We start from the raw sequence: 15448 nt of genomic DNA, 5'->3' as shown, positions 1-15448 counted from the left end.
CATCTGGAGCATTTTCCTTCTAACAAGGCACCCCATGATTAAGCTTCTTTGTTTACCGGAACAGAGGATTGAACCCACCAACAGAGACTCTCCACAGATCTCCCTGCATTAATGTCTGTTCAGACTCATTGATGTGTTGTGAATTAGCAAGGAAAGACCTGACTGCTTTAGCAAATGTACAACTCTTCTTAAGTACGTTATAATGTGGGCACTCCAATTCAAGCATGGACCTCACTGCTTTTTAATCCAGTGACTCCAAAATCAGGAAATATCCTTGGTGTTCAATTGTGCTACAGCTCCTAGCAAAGACTCTCTTTGCTTCTCATAGTAGTTCCCAGGTTGACCAGGTTGGTCCAGATGAGGGTAGCAGAGTGGCAAAGGTGATTGGCAGTTGCAGATCACATTTGCATAAGTGCAATAACTGTGACCAGAAGGTGAGTTTCTGGGAGACATCTTCCTACTTTGAGTAAAGGCAAGGGTTCAGATGAGGTCAGCAGAGAGGTGAAAGTGATTGGTAGTTGCAGGTCACATTTGCATAAGTGCAGTCACTGTGACCAATAGTGGTTTGTGAAGGAGCTGCTGTGAAGGGACAGTGAAATGCCAAACACTACTTCAGTTTTTCTCTCCCTCCCTACCCCCACCACCCCATTTAAATTGCTTCTTGGTCTTTTGGTTAGGATCAAGTGTAGCATCAATATGCTGTGCTTGGTTGAAGTCATTAGGTTACATTTTAGCTTTATTTGAAGCAATTTTTAAAAGAGGCATCTTGGCCTTTTGGCTAAGATAGAAATGCGATCAAACCTTGGAAGAGGAGCTATGCCTACTCCAATCAGCTTGGATCATGTAGACCAAGCCCAAGACAGGAGGTGACAGCCCTGTCTTATCAGCTTAGATCGGGAATGTCTCAACTTGTTGAGACTCTGAATTGGACTTGATTGGATTGAATTGGAATATAAACAAAAAAAAAGTTGGCAGGAGGACCACAAACAAGGGCGAGGTGAGTTGAGATTTTTTTACCTGGATAAGGTCAATATGGTAGCTAGGGCATTGGCATGCTCCTCTTGCCAGATGTGGGCAACTAGGGAGCAATCTAGCCTCCCTGACAACTTTGCAGGAAGTGTGTCCAGTTGCAGCTCCTCGTGGACCGCATTGTTCCGTTGGAGCATCAGGTGGATGCACTATGGAGCATATCGGAGGCAGAGAGTGTGACGGACATGAGTTACAGAGAGATTGCCACACCACAGGTTCAGTCAGGTAGATGAATGATTGCCAGGAGGAGCAGGCAGTGGTGCAAGAGCCTCCTGTGCCTATTTCCCTTTCCAACAGGTATATCGTTTTGGATACTGTTGAGGGGGACAGCCTGTCAGGGGAAGATACCAGAAGCAGCAAGGCCTGTGGCACCACACCTGGTTTTGCTGTGGGACAGGATCAGACAAACAGCAAGTGAGCAGTAGAAATAGGGGACTCACTAGTTAGAGGCACAGACAGGCATTTCTGTGGCCGCAATCGAGGCTTCGGGATGGTGTGTTGCCTCCCTGGTGCCAGGGTCAGGGACATCTCTGAGCGGTTGCAGGACATTCTTAAGGGGGAGGGGAAGCAGCCAGAGGTCGTTGTATATATTGGTACCAATGACATAGGTAGGAAAAGGGATGAGGTCCTGAAATGTGAATATAGAGAGTTAGGCAGAAGGCTGAAGTACAGGACCTCAAAGGTAGTAATTTCTGGACTACTGCTGGTGTCACATGCTAATGAGAGTATGAATAAGAGGATTACGTAGATGAATATGTGGCTTGAGAGCTAGTGCAGAGGGCAGGGATTTAGATTTTTGGATCACTGGGATCTTTTCTGGGGAAGAACTGACCTGTTCAAGAGGGATCGGTTATATCTGAACTGGAGAGGGACTGATATCCTGATGGGGAGATTTGCTGGAGCCACTTGGGAGGGTTTAAACTAGTTTGGCAGGGGGGTGGGATCCAAAGGAATAGGAAGACAGAAGAGAGGTGCGAGGACAGCACAGAAGTTAAACATAAGAACATAAGAAATAGGAGCAGGAGTAGGCCATCTAGACCTTCAAGCCTGCCCTGCCATTCAATAAGATCATGGCTGATCTTTCGTGGCTCAGTTCCACATTCCCGCCCTCTCCCCATAACCCTTAATCCCCTCTCTTATCAAAAACCCATCAACCCGCGTCTTAAAAATATTTAGCGAGGCAGCCTCCACCACTTCAACGGGCAGAGAATTCCAGAGATTCACCACCCTTTGAGTGAAGAAGTTCCTCCTTAACTCTGTTCTAAACCGCCCCCCCCCTTTATCTTGAGGCTGTGCCCCCTAGTCCTACTATCCTTTCTGAGCGGGAAGAGTCTCTCCACCTCTATCCTATCCATCCCATTCATCATCTTATATGTCTCAATGAGATCTCCCCTCATTCTTCTAAACTCTAATGAGTACAAGCCTAGTTTATTCAGCCTCTCCTCATAGCTCAACCCCCTCAACTCTGGCATCAGCCTAGTAAACCTCCTCTGCACTCCCTCCAAGGCCAAAATATCCTTACGTAAGTACGGCGCCCAAAACTGCACACAGTACTCCAGCTGCGGCCTCACCAATGCCCTATACAGCCGCAGCAAGACCTCCCTACTTTTTTATTCAATCCCCCTCGCTATGAAGGCCAGCATCCCATTCGCCTTCCTGACCACCTGCTGCACCTGCAAGCTGGGTTTTTGCGACTCATGCACAAGGACCCCGAGGTCCCTCTGCACCGTCGCCTGCTGCAGTTTTTCTCCACGTAAGTAATAATCCTTCCTACTATTCTTCCTACCAAAGTGGACCACCTCGCACTTGCCAACATTAAATTCCATTTGCCAGTTCCTGGCCCATTCGCCCAGCCTATCTAGATCCTTCTGCAGACTCTCCACACCCTCCACGCAATTTGCCGTTCCACCAATCTTGGTGTCATCAGCAAATTTCGACACCATACACTCGGTTCCCTCTTCCAGATCATCTATATAAATGGTAAATAGCTGAGGCCCCAGCACCGACCCCTGGGGCACTCCACTAGTCACCAACCGCCAATCCGAATAGCACCCATTGACCCCCACTCTCTGCCTCCTATTTGACAACCAGTCCTCTATCCACGCTAACACCCCACCCCCAACTCCATGTCCCCTGACCTTCTGCAATAACCTCTTGTGAGGTACCTTGTCAAACGCCTTCTGAAAATCAAGAAAGACCACATCCACCGGCTCTCCTCTATCCACCGCCCTAGACACTTCCTCATAGAACTCCAGTAAATTTGTCAGACACGACTTCCCCTTAACGAAACCGTGTTGTGTCTGCTCAACAGGCAGAGAATTCCAGAGATTCACCACCCTTTGAGTGAAGAAGTTCCTGCTCAACTCTGTTCTAGACCGCCCCCCCTTTATCTTGAGGCTATGCCCCCTAGTCCTACTGTCCTTTCTGAGCGGGAAGAGTCTCTCCACCTCTATCCTATCCATCCCATTCATCATCTTATACGTCTCAATGAGATCTCCCCTCATTCTTCTAAACTCTAACGAGTACAAGCCTAGTTTATTCAGCCTCTCCTCATAGCTCAACCCCCTCAACTCCGGTATCAGCCTAGTAAACCTCCTCTGCACTCCCTCCAAGAGGGAGCACATTAAGTAGTAAAGGCAGCGTCAATAATCCTAATACCAGTTAGATCAGGCAAAAGCAAAAGAGAGCAAAGCAAGTCCAGATTAAACTGCATTTATTTCACTGCCAGAGGCCTGACAGGCAAGGCGGATGAACTCAGGGCATGGATGAGTATGTGGGACTGGGATATTATAGCGATTACTGAAACAAGGCTAAGGGAGGGACAAGACTGTCAGCTCAATGTTCCCAGGGTACAGATGCCAGAGGAAAGATAGAACAGGAGGTAAGTGAGGATGGGGAGCTGTACTTTTGATTAGGGAAAGCATCACAGCCGAGGGTTCAGCCACTGACTCTATATGGGTTGAACTGAGAAAAAATAAGGGGGAAATCACTTTGATAGGGTTGTACTCTCGGCAGGAATTGAGAAGCAAATATGTAAGGATATTGCAGTTAGCTCCAAGAAAAATAGAATGGTAATAGTCAGAGATTTTAACTTTAACATTGACTGGGACAGCCATAGTATTAAAAGGTTGGATGGAGAGAAATTTGTTGAGTGTATTCGGAAAGAATTTCTCATACAGTATGTGGATGGCCCTACTAGAGAGGGGGCAAAACTTGACCTCCTCTTGGGAAATAAGGAAGGGCAGGTAACAATGAGGAATCACTTTGGGACTAGTGACCATAATTCTATTGTTATTAAGATAGACATGGAGAATGATAGGTCTGGCCCAAAAGTTAAAATTCTAAATTGGGGCAAGGCCAATTTTGATGACATCAGGCAGGAAAGTTAATTGGGGAGTCTGTGAGAAGGCAAAGGATTGTCTGGTAAGTGGCACACTTTCAAAAGTCTCTTAACCAGACAAGGTTCGGGGTAAACATATTCCTCTTAGAGTGAAGGGCAAGGCTGGTAGAAGTAGGGAATCCTGGATGACTCGGGTTATTGAGGCCCTGGTCAAGAAGAAGGAGGCACATGACATGCATAGTCAGCTGGGATCAAGTGAATCGCTTGAAGAGTATAGGGAGTGTAGGAGTAGAGTTAAGAGAAAAATCAGGAGGGCAAAAAGGGTACACAAGATTGTTTTGGCAGATAAAGCAAAGGAGAATCCAAAGAGCTTCTACAAATACATAAAGGGCAAAAGAGTAACAAGGGAGAAAGTAGGGCCTCTTAAGGATCAATAAGGTCATCTACGTGCGGATCCACAAGAGATAGGTGAGATCCCAAATAAATATTTCTCATCAGTATTTACTGTTGAGAAAAGCACGGATGTTAGGGAACTTAAGGAAATAAATAGTGATGTCTTGAGGGGTGTACTTGTTACAGAGAAGGGGATGCTGGAAGTTTTAAAGCAAGCCAAGGTAGATTAATCCTCAGGACCTGATGAAGTGTATCCCAGGACATTGTGGGAGGCTAGGGAGGAAATTGCAGGTCCTCTAGCAGAGATATTTGAATCATCAATAGTCACAGGTGAGGTGCCTGAAGATTGTAGTGTGGCAAATGCTGTGCCTTTGTCTAAAAAGGGCTGCAGGAAAAAGCCTTGGAACTAAGGCCAGTGAGCCTCACTTCTATGGTGGATAAATTGTTAGAAGGTATTTTGACAGACAGGATCTCCAGGCATTTAGAGATGCAAGGACTGATTAGGGACAGTCAGCATGGCTTTGTGAGTGGAAAATCATGTCTTACAAATTTGATTGAGTTTTTTGAAGGGGTAACCAAGAATGTAGATGAGGGCAGTGCAGTTGATGTTGTCTACATGGACTTTAGCAAGGCCTCTGACAAGGGACCACATGTTGGTTGTTGCATAAAGTTAAATCTCATAGGATCCAGGGTGAGGTATCTAAATGGATACAAAATTGGCTTCTTGACAGAAGCCAGAGGGTGGTTGTAGAGGATTATTTTTCAACCTGGAGGCTGTGACCAGCAGTGTGCCTCAGGGATCAGTGCTGGGTCCATTGTTATTTGTCATTTATATTAATGATTTGGATGAGGATATAAAGGCATGGTTAGAAAGTTTTGCAGATGACCCTAAGATTGGTGGCATAGTGGACAGTGAAGGAACTTATCTCCAATTGCAATGGGATCTTGATTAATTGGGCCAGTGAGCTGATGAATGGCAGGTGGATTTTAATTTAGACAAATGTGAGGTGATGCATTTTGGTAGATTGAACCAGGACAGGACTTACACGTTAATGGTAGGGTGTTGGGGAGAGTTACAGAACAAAGTGATCTAGGGCTACATGTTCATAGCTCCTTGAAAGTGGAGTCACAGGTGTCAGAGTGATGAAGAAGGCATTCAGCATGCTTGGTTTCATCGGTCAGAATATTGAATACAGGAGTTGGAATGTCTTGTTGAAGTTGTACAAGACATTGGTAAGGCCACATTTGGAATACTGTGTGCAATAGGTCATCCTATTATAGAGAGGATATTATTAAACTAGAAAGAGTACAGAAAAGATTTACTAGGATGCTACTGGGACTTGATGGATTGAATTATAAGGAGAGGCTGGATAGACTGGGATTTTTTTCTTTGGAGTGTAGGAGGCTGAGGGGTGATCTTATAGAGGTCTATAAAATAATGAGGGGCATTGATCAGCTAGATAGTCAATATCTTTTCCTAAAGATAGGGGAGTCTAAAACTAGAGGGCATAGGTTTAAGGTGAGAGGAGAGAGACACAGAAGTGTCCATAGGGGAAATTATTTTCACACTGAGGGTGGTGAGTGTCTGGAACAAGCTGCCAGAGGTAGTTGTAGAGACAGGTACAGTACCGTCTTTTTAAAAGTATTGAGATTGTTACATGGGTACGATGGTTATAGAGGGATATGGGCCAGTTGCAGGCAATTGGGATTAGCTTAGGGGTTTTAAAAAAGAAAGAGCTACATGGACAGGTTGGGCCGAAGGGCCTGTTCCCATGCTGTAAACCTCTATGATTCTATGACCTGAATGGAAGATCCCAGCCACCATTTTGTGGGGTGGGGGGCATCCTGTCTCTGAGTGTGGAGATTGGAACTGGGAGAGCGGGGCTAGCCGGTGGGTTGTCCACTATGCATAAATGATTCCCCCACCTGACAGTCTGTGCTAACACCAGTAAGAAACAGTGGCACACATTTCTCGCTGACATGGGCACTTAGTCCCAATCCGGGAGACTCAGGGCCAATATCCATAGGCCAAGTAGAACATTTTATTTCCACATCTGCCATTCAGAACTCTTTCACCACATCCCCTCCCCACTGCTCCAAGCACACCGCCCTGTTACTATCTGGGATAATGTACGTTACATATTATGTTACTTACGTGTGGAACAAACCCGCTGGCAAATTTCAAGCGTAAGAAAGTTGTTGTCATTTCCACCACAGCCAGAGTAATAGAATGAAGCACAACTACAGGTTGTTTGCGTGTGATAATACCGTATCATTCGACCTGAACAATGTCCTGTGTGTCTGGCCAGGTTACATAAATGTGGCACAACTGTAAAGAAATCATAGCTTTCAAACCAGCTAACTTCCTGCTTTAAAATATTATTCCATTTAAAATGAATTAATACAAAGGAAATACATTTTAAAATAGTTACACAGTACGTCTTTGGGCAAGGTGACTTGTCTCCAAGTTATTATCACTATAATAACAGTAGGTGGCTCCATGCTATTATTGTGTGCTCTTCATTTGGGTCAGGAAGGTCTTGGGTCGCAACACACACACAAACACACATACACACACATATATATACACACACACAGATACACACACACATACACACGCACACATACACACACACAGATACACACACATACACGTACACACATACACACACATACACACAGACACACACACACATGCACACATACAAACACACGCACACATACATACACACAGACACACACATTCACATACACACACATACACATACAAACATACACACACACATACACACACACGCACACACAGACACACGCACACATACATATACACACACATGCACACGCACACACATACACACACACGCACACACGCACACAAACACACACACACTGGGTTTTTGTTCTGGTTGACTGCAGTGAGCACCCACCCCACTGCTCTCCCCCATGATTTTCATACAGTGCTGCAGATTTTGGGAGGCATGAAGAAAACCACTGAATCATGAACACTGATGAGAGACTGTTGAGGAGTTGGGATCATTCTGACAGATAAGAGTGGTTAGCATTGCTGCCTCACAGTGCCAGGGACCCGGGCTTGATTCCCGGTTTGGCTGACTGTCTGTGAGGTGTCTGCACGTTCTCCCTGTGTCGGCATGGGTTTCGTCTGGGTGCTCCAGTTTTCTCTCTCAGTCAGAAAGATGTGTTCTGGGTGCATTGACCATGCTAAATTCTCCCTCAGTGTACCCAAACAGGCACCAAAGTGTGGCGACTAGAGAATCTCACAGTATCTTCATTACAGTGTTAATGTAAGCCTACTTGCATCATAGAATCCTACAGTGCAGAAGGAGCCCATTCGGCCCATCGAGTCTGCACCAATCACTATGCCACCCAGGCCCTATCCCCATAACCTCATGTATTTATCCTATTAGTCCCCCTGACAGTAAGGGGCGATTTAGCATGACCAATCCATCTAATCTGCACGTCTTTGGGAAGTGGGAGGAAACTAGAGGAAACCCGGAGGAAAGCCACGCAGATATGGGGAGACTCCACACAGTGACCCAAGCCAGGAATTGAACCCAAGTCCCTGGTGCTGTGAGGCAGCAGTGCTAATCACTGTGCCCTACTTGTGACACTAATAAATAAAATTTAAAGTGTTAAATATTTTTACAACTTTAAACATCATTAGTAGATGTTGAATTGTAATGGAGATGTGTTGCAGTTGCAATGCTTCATCGTAAGACCCTGTCCTGAGAAGATAATTTGACCATTAGATTGACAAGCATTGCTTAAGTGATTATATATTAAAGAAATTACCCAATTGAAAAAGTGGCATATTACATTTAGAACTACAGAAACATACTTGTGTGAGGAATGGGACATTTGTTTAAATGCCAGACATATTTCCCTTTGAAATGAAAATGTTCTGCTGTTGAAAATGTGAAATGTGAAAAAAATCTCCACTTGATTGATTGAGTCAGCCATCTCTAGATTTTAAAACGTTGACCTGGTTTTCAGATTCAATGGACTCTATTGATTTCATTTCTCAGAGTTTGATTCGATAGCTGGGCCTTTTATTAATGCTTGGATGGTTGCAAAACATCAGAACCATTTACTTCAGCAAAGGACAATGTGCACAGATTGGCTGACCATTGTATTATGTTCTCAGTTTGATATGGGAAGCGATTAAGCATCTGTATGCATTTCAACAGATTAAACACCTGAGGGGATTTTTGAACAGCTTTTATGAATTAGTTTTGTCTCAATGTGAAGCAAGATCTTAAGATCATAAGACATAGAAGCAGAATAACAGCTTCAATAGATTGTTCATGGTTCCTCTGGTCTGAATGCAGCGTGAGTGGCTAAGGATGATACATGGGGGCATGAAGGGTGAGTAGGGGCATTCAGCGTAACGTTTAGCAGGTATACCAATGATGTTGTGAGCTTGGCTGCTCTTTCTGAGAACTGAGAAGCGTTTTCACACTAGCCTGTCTTCATAGCTATTCTTCTCCTGCACTGCTTTGTGGATCTGAAAAGCCCACCCTTCCCTACCCACATCTCTTAGAGCCGGAAATTCGGTGGGGATGGAATTTAGAGGTGAACCTGCATTTTGGCAATCAGGAAAGGGCCCAAATCCTGAAAATCTGGGCTCTGGGGTCCTGAACAACGAACCCAACTCACTTATTCCCTCCCCATTACTGCCTTTATTGTCAGAGGCCATTGCTTTGAGCATCAGGACATGTGCTGCCTTTACTTGACATATATCTGACAGCCTGGCATCATTGGCATCAGTTTGAGGTAGAAGCTGGACTTTGTATATTTAAGCGAGGCCTGTAAGTTAAAATAAACTCGGCTCCATGTTAAAATCAAGGCTTGACTTGGAGGTCCTGATATTGAGAATGGTCAGATTATCAAAATCGGGGTGAGTGGTGGCGTTTTGCATTGGAAATTTGTGATTAAACATGTATGTAATGATAAAACTCCCTCCTGGAAATGAATGTAGATAACAGACAGATTAACCAGTTGAAGCTGCGATTGGGAGGAAAGCCTGGGGGGGCCTGGGGGTTGGTATTGGGGTTGAACCACACCAATCCCTGATCAGTGAGAGGGTGGGCAAGTAAGGGCTGTGTTTCTGAACTCAGAGAAGAGTTGACTGTGGGAAGCATTCCTGCTCCTCCTGATCCATAAGCAGTGCTGTTTTAAAGTTTAAGGTTTATTTATTAGTGTCACAAGTTGGCTTACATTAACACTGCAATAAAATTACTGTGAAATTCACCTCGTTGCCACATTCTGGCACCTGTTCAGATCAATACACCTAATGCACATATCTTTCAGACTGTGGAAGGAAATCAGAGCAGCCGAAAGAAATCCACGCAGACACGGGGAGAACGCGTAAATTTCACACAGACGAACCCAGTCCCTGGCTTTGTGAAGCAGCAGTGCTACTCACTGTGCCATCGTGCCACTGTGAAAGGCACAAACCTATCGCCAGCCCCGAACCCCTCCAGGCAGGGCCAACCCCCTAGCATGCAGAATCCCCCCCAGTTCACCCCGACCTTCAGCCCCCTCCTCCTCCAGTGATGTGCCCTTCCCCACTGTGCAGACACTCCCTCTGGCAGTCCCACCCCCACCCCCTGGCTGAACCCCTCAGCCCACCACGATTGCTGGCCTCATTCTTGCCCCAATCAGATCCTAATGCAGAGTGGCAGCGGGCCCTTCACCCCCACTGTTCACCCCCTAAGCCCTGCCCCCACCAGGCCTCACCCCCATCAGGCTCCGCCTCATTGGCACAGTGGCACAGAATGCCTGATGCACAGTGCCAAGGTGCCTTCTGGGCATGAGCATTTTGCTCCTTGGGCTGTGCCAGGGGCACAAGCTGGCATTGCCAGGGTGCCAATGCTCAGGTGGCACCACTGCTGCCTGACCCCCTGGGGGACCCAATTGCCTTCCCTTATTCCAGCGGGGTCAGGCCGATAGTTCCTCAAAAGTGGGGACCAATATAAACTCCTCTAGAGTGAACCACTCTGGCTGGGTAGGGAAGCTAGAGGGTCTGGAGAATTAAGTCCTGGACCCGCTAATTACATTTAAATTACATTCAAAACAGATTAAAGTTACCACCTGCCTTCCCAACGGTTTCCAGCGCAGTCCTGACAGCACCAGAAATCCAGCAGTGGGAAATTCATGCATTGCAGAAACGTATGTGCGAATCCTACACACGTCCGGCCGCAAGATTCTCCCACCACGCAGCGTTAGAAAATTAGCGTGGCAGGGTGGGAGAACCACCTTTTATACTTTCTTACAAGTGGTTTTGTGAAAGCACTTTGAGCAAAAATATCCTCCAGGCATTATTGATACAGGTGGAGTTGGACATTAAGGTTCCTTTTGAGAATTTCCCAAGATAAAATAGGATTTTTCTTGGAAATGTGCTTCAAGGAAAAACTGCAATTTAAAATTAATTTTGTTTTTAAAAAATCTTAAAGTTTTGATAGAATGGTTTTGAAAAATATTTTACAGATATGTTTTAAAAAGTGGGAAATGGCCCAGAATCCCTACAGGAAGTGGTTAGCACTGCTGCCTCACAGAGCCAGGAACCCAGGTTCGATTCCCAATTTGGGTCACTGCCTGAGCGGAGTCTGCATATTCTCCCTGTGTCTGTGTGAGTTTCCCCTCGGTGCTCCGGTTTCCTTCCACAGTTTGAAAGTCATGCTGGTTAGGTGCGTCGGCCATGCTAAATTTCCCCTCAGTGTACCCAAACAGGCGAGAGTGTGGCAACTAGGGGATTTTCACAGTAACTTCACTGCAGTGTTAATGTAAACCAACTAATAAAAAAACTTTAACTTTAAAGATTTAAGCTTCAAAATATTAACAGAAATCCACATTGTGAGAATAAGTGCAAACATGTATTTTGTTCTTCTGGGAGTTCATCAGTTCCGGTTACACAGTTTGGTTTTTCAACTATTCAGATAATTTAAAACAGTTCCAATAAGCAGGAATTCTCACCGTTTTTGTCATGTTTTCCTTTTCTGAAGTGAATATGTCCTTGTGACAAAGCTGCACATTACTTAACAGGATGAAATACTTCCACATAAACTTACTGTTAACTCCACCGCAAAAGTCTGTGCATTCATTGAGGGTGAGAAATTTGTTTCTATTGCCCCCGCAGCCACCATATGTGAACTGCTCACAAGTCTCAGTACTCCTATTGTAAAAAAAACGGGGCATTGATGCCCTGCACCTTCCTGGGTTTGGTAAGGAATAGCAGGCTTCTCGTTCATCTAGAAAAAGAATGCAAATTGCTGCATATATAAAATTGCAAAATAACTGAGTCAGTGAACAAATGTCTTGGTGCCTAGGAATATAAAACAACAGAAAACCAAACAATTACTGACTCGTAAAAATATCTAATGCAGGAGGATAGTGGTTGATGTTTGCCAGTACAATATCAAACTGCTGTTGCTGAACTGGGAAGAAGAAAATTAACTCGGTTCCCACTTCTGACGGAGACTTATCACTCCTGATAGACACTGTTTACGTGCATAGTCTTTGTGTAAGGAGGAGATTGAGTTTATCATGATGCTGGTCTCTCCTATTGAATGATTCATTACCATATGAAGAATAGTTACTTGGGTGGCACAGTGAAGGGGACTGATAAGTGTGAAACCAGGGTGATATTTTGCCTCCCCAGAATCAAGGATGTCACTGAAAGGCTGCAAGACATTCTGAAGGGGAAGGGTGAACAGCTAGAGGCAATGGTCAATGTCAGTACCAACATCATAGGTAAAAAGAGGGATGAAGTCCTGAAAGCAGGAAGCTAGGAAATAAATTAAAAAGCAGGACCACAAAAGTAGTCACCTCAGGATTACTCGCAGTGTCAAGTGTAAGTGAGATCAGGAACAGGAGAATAATTATTGTAATGCATGCTTTTGTTCCTTAAATATTAGCCATTGTCTCTCCACCATCATACCTTCCAATGAAGTTCCTCAATCTATCCTTGCCAATTTATGCTTCATAACTTCTTGGTTCCTTTGATAGATTTAGGATGCTAATTTTGGATCAGATGACTTCACCTTCTATCCTAATGAAGAATTTTATCATTTAATGATCACTGTTCCCAAAAGGACCCCTCAACACAAGCTTAGTAATTAATTCCCTCTCATTGCACAATACCAAATCTTGAAAAAATAGCAAGCTTGAGGATTGGGAGCAGTTTAGAATTCAGCAAGAGCTTGATTAGGGGAGTATGAGAGTAAATTTGCTAGGAACATAAAAGCAGACTATAAGAGCTTCTATAAATATATAAAAGATAATGCTTCGTGAGGACAAATGTAGGTTCCTTACAATCTGAAACAGATGAATTTACAACAGAGAAGAGGGGAATCTCAGAGAAATTAATCAATTACTTTAGCTCTGTCTTCATAGAGCAGAGGACAAATAACTTCCCAGAAATATTAGGGAACAAGGTTCTGGTAAGAGGGGAAATTGAAGGCAGTTAGTATTACTAAGAAATTGTGTTGAAGAAATTAATGGGACTGAAAGCTAATAAATCACGAGGGCCCGATAGTCTATCTCTCAGGGTACTGAAGGAAGTAGTATGGATTTAGTGGATGTATTAATTGTCATCTTCCAAAATTCCATAGAGCCTGGAACAATCCCAGCAGATTGGAGGGCAGCAAATGTAACCCCACTATTTCAAAAACTGCGGAATGGATAAAACAGTAATTACAGACAGATTAATGATTTAGATGTAGGAACCAAAAGTCATATTTCAAAGTTTGCTGACTACACAAAATCTGATGAGAATGTGAAGGGTGAGGAGGATGTGAAGAGGCTTAAAGTTATTTAGACAACTTGAGTGAGTGGGCAAATACATAGCAGGTGGAGTATAACGTGGATGGGTGTGAAGTTACCCATTTCAGAAGAAAAACAGAATGATAGAGTGTTATTTAAATGGTGATAGATTGGAACATGTTGATGAACAAAGGGGCCTGAGTGTCCTTGTATACCAGTCACTGAAAGCAAGCATGAAGTTGCAGCAAACAGTTAACAGGCAAACAGTAGGTCAGCCTTCATTGCAAAAGGACATGAGTCCAGGAGTAAAGATGTCTTCCTGCAGCTGTGCTGGGCCTCAGTGAGACTACACCCGGAGTACAGTGTGCAGTTTTGATCTCCTAACCTAAGGAAAATGATAAGAGAGCATGGGGAGAGCAACAGAGACACCCAGATGTGAGAGAGACTCATGGCCAGCCACACTTGATGCTGAGTGCCGCCCTCCAACCTATAAGCCTCTGACAACAGACTAGTAGTAACCTGTTCCAGGAATAACTAGCCATGCAAACTGTTGGAAGTCTGCCTTGGTGTACCACTAATGGTGGGAATTGAAAAAAATGGAAACAAATCCCATATGCCAAAAATAAATATAACATAAAGACGACAAGGACAATGATGGAATTCAGCAAAGAAACAAATATTGGCTTTGCCAGCAATGTTCACATCTGGAAATGATTAAAGGAATAAACAACACTCCTCATGTTTGTCCAGTTTTCATTTCCGTTGCTTCACTGGCGAAGCTGAGAACAAATTTTAGTTCTCAAGCAGTAAACCTCTGCGGTTAACACAGGAGGTTGCATTGAGCCATGCCTTTGCACTTTGAAGGTGCATCACAATTATTTTTGTCAAATGTCAGAAATGTTTTTAATCCTTGCTATTTAAAACAAATGAAAATAATCTCAATTTCCACAAATTAGACTATTTTGAAATGATTACCTGTCTGCACAAAGCCAAACTGTGGAGCCAGCAGCAAAATGCTGCAGATCACAGTGAAAAGCTGCAAATCCATGATGCTGACAGAGGGAGTGAGTTGTGTGTTTCGCTGTTGATTCCTCGCCGTCACTTGTGACTTCAGTCTGCACTGGGTCAGCTGAATCAAGTGGACTCTTCACTCTGATTGAAGCTCGGACCTGGTACATTTATAAAGTGGGTGTTCTGGTCACTGCACTCAGTCTGGCTCAGAGATGCCCCAGTGTGACTCCAACTGGAAAACCAAAGACATCAACTTTAACTATGTTACCATTTTCTCAAACAATAAAAAAGTGCAGTCAATGATGCATTTAACTTTCACAATGTTTAAAATCCTGGATACGTATTTTATTTCAGTCCAAAATAATTTAAACTAAATAGAAATTTTTACTCTGTATCATTAGAACGTTAGAATTAAGTATGGCTGTATTTTTCAGCCTCAAGCTCTTAATGAATTATCATGTCATAAAGCTTAGCAGCTGTACAAGTCCAAAACAGCGTAGACATGTGGAGGCAAGTGCTTGCATCAATTATATGAATTAAGCTGCAGAAATACACCCGATTTCTGTGTTTGTAATGGATTAAAAATATAGAGATGCATTACACTGAAGGGAAAATTTCCATTAGTAGTGGTGATTTAAGAATAGATTTTTAGATGGGTTCTTTTAATTGAGGAAATGATATTTGAAAGGTTTAAACACCAACTGATGGTCTCAAGTGGAGCGATGCAGCAAAATGAATGGTTTGGATCCATGTCCAATATTCAGCCTCATTGCAGTTTATGGAATTGAAGATCAGGCCATGTGGACATGGGGAAACTGATATCTCTTGTCTTGTACCATGGCCAGAGACAAATATCTATTCCAATAAGGCATAGGTGCTCATTGTGTTAATGTT

The 15448-nt window shown here is 43.9% G+C and overlaps 1 protein-coding gene across 1 annotated transcript in view; it reads right to left on the bottom strand.

The window, feature by feature from the left end:
• The window catches only part of tfpi2 (tissue factor pathway inhibitor 2), a 67598-nt gene extending 52909 nt beyond the window's left edge, over positions 1 to 14689 (bottom strand). Inside the window, exon 1 of the mRNA XM_080207980.1 lies at positions 14519 to 14689. Within this exon, the coding sequence (XP_080064106.1) occupies positions 14519 to 14591 (73 nt within the window). The 5' untranslated portion in view covers positions 14592 to 14689. The remainder of the gene's footprint in view (positions 1 to 14518) is intronic.
• Positions 14690 to 15448: the final 759 nt, after the last annotated feature.

This window comes from Carcharhinus amblyrhynchos, chromosome 2, assembly GCF_965287045.1.
Source record: "Carcharhinus amblyrhynchos chromosome 2, sCarAmb.v2.hapA, whole genome shotgun sequence".
Taxonomy (NCBI): Eukaryota; Metazoa; Chordata; class Chondrichthyes; order Carcharhiniformes; family Carcharhinidae; genus Carcharhinus; species Carcharhinus amblyrhynchos.
The sequence above is the reverse complement of the archived record's forward strand: the minus strand, read 5'-3'. Positions and strand labels throughout refer to the sequence as shown.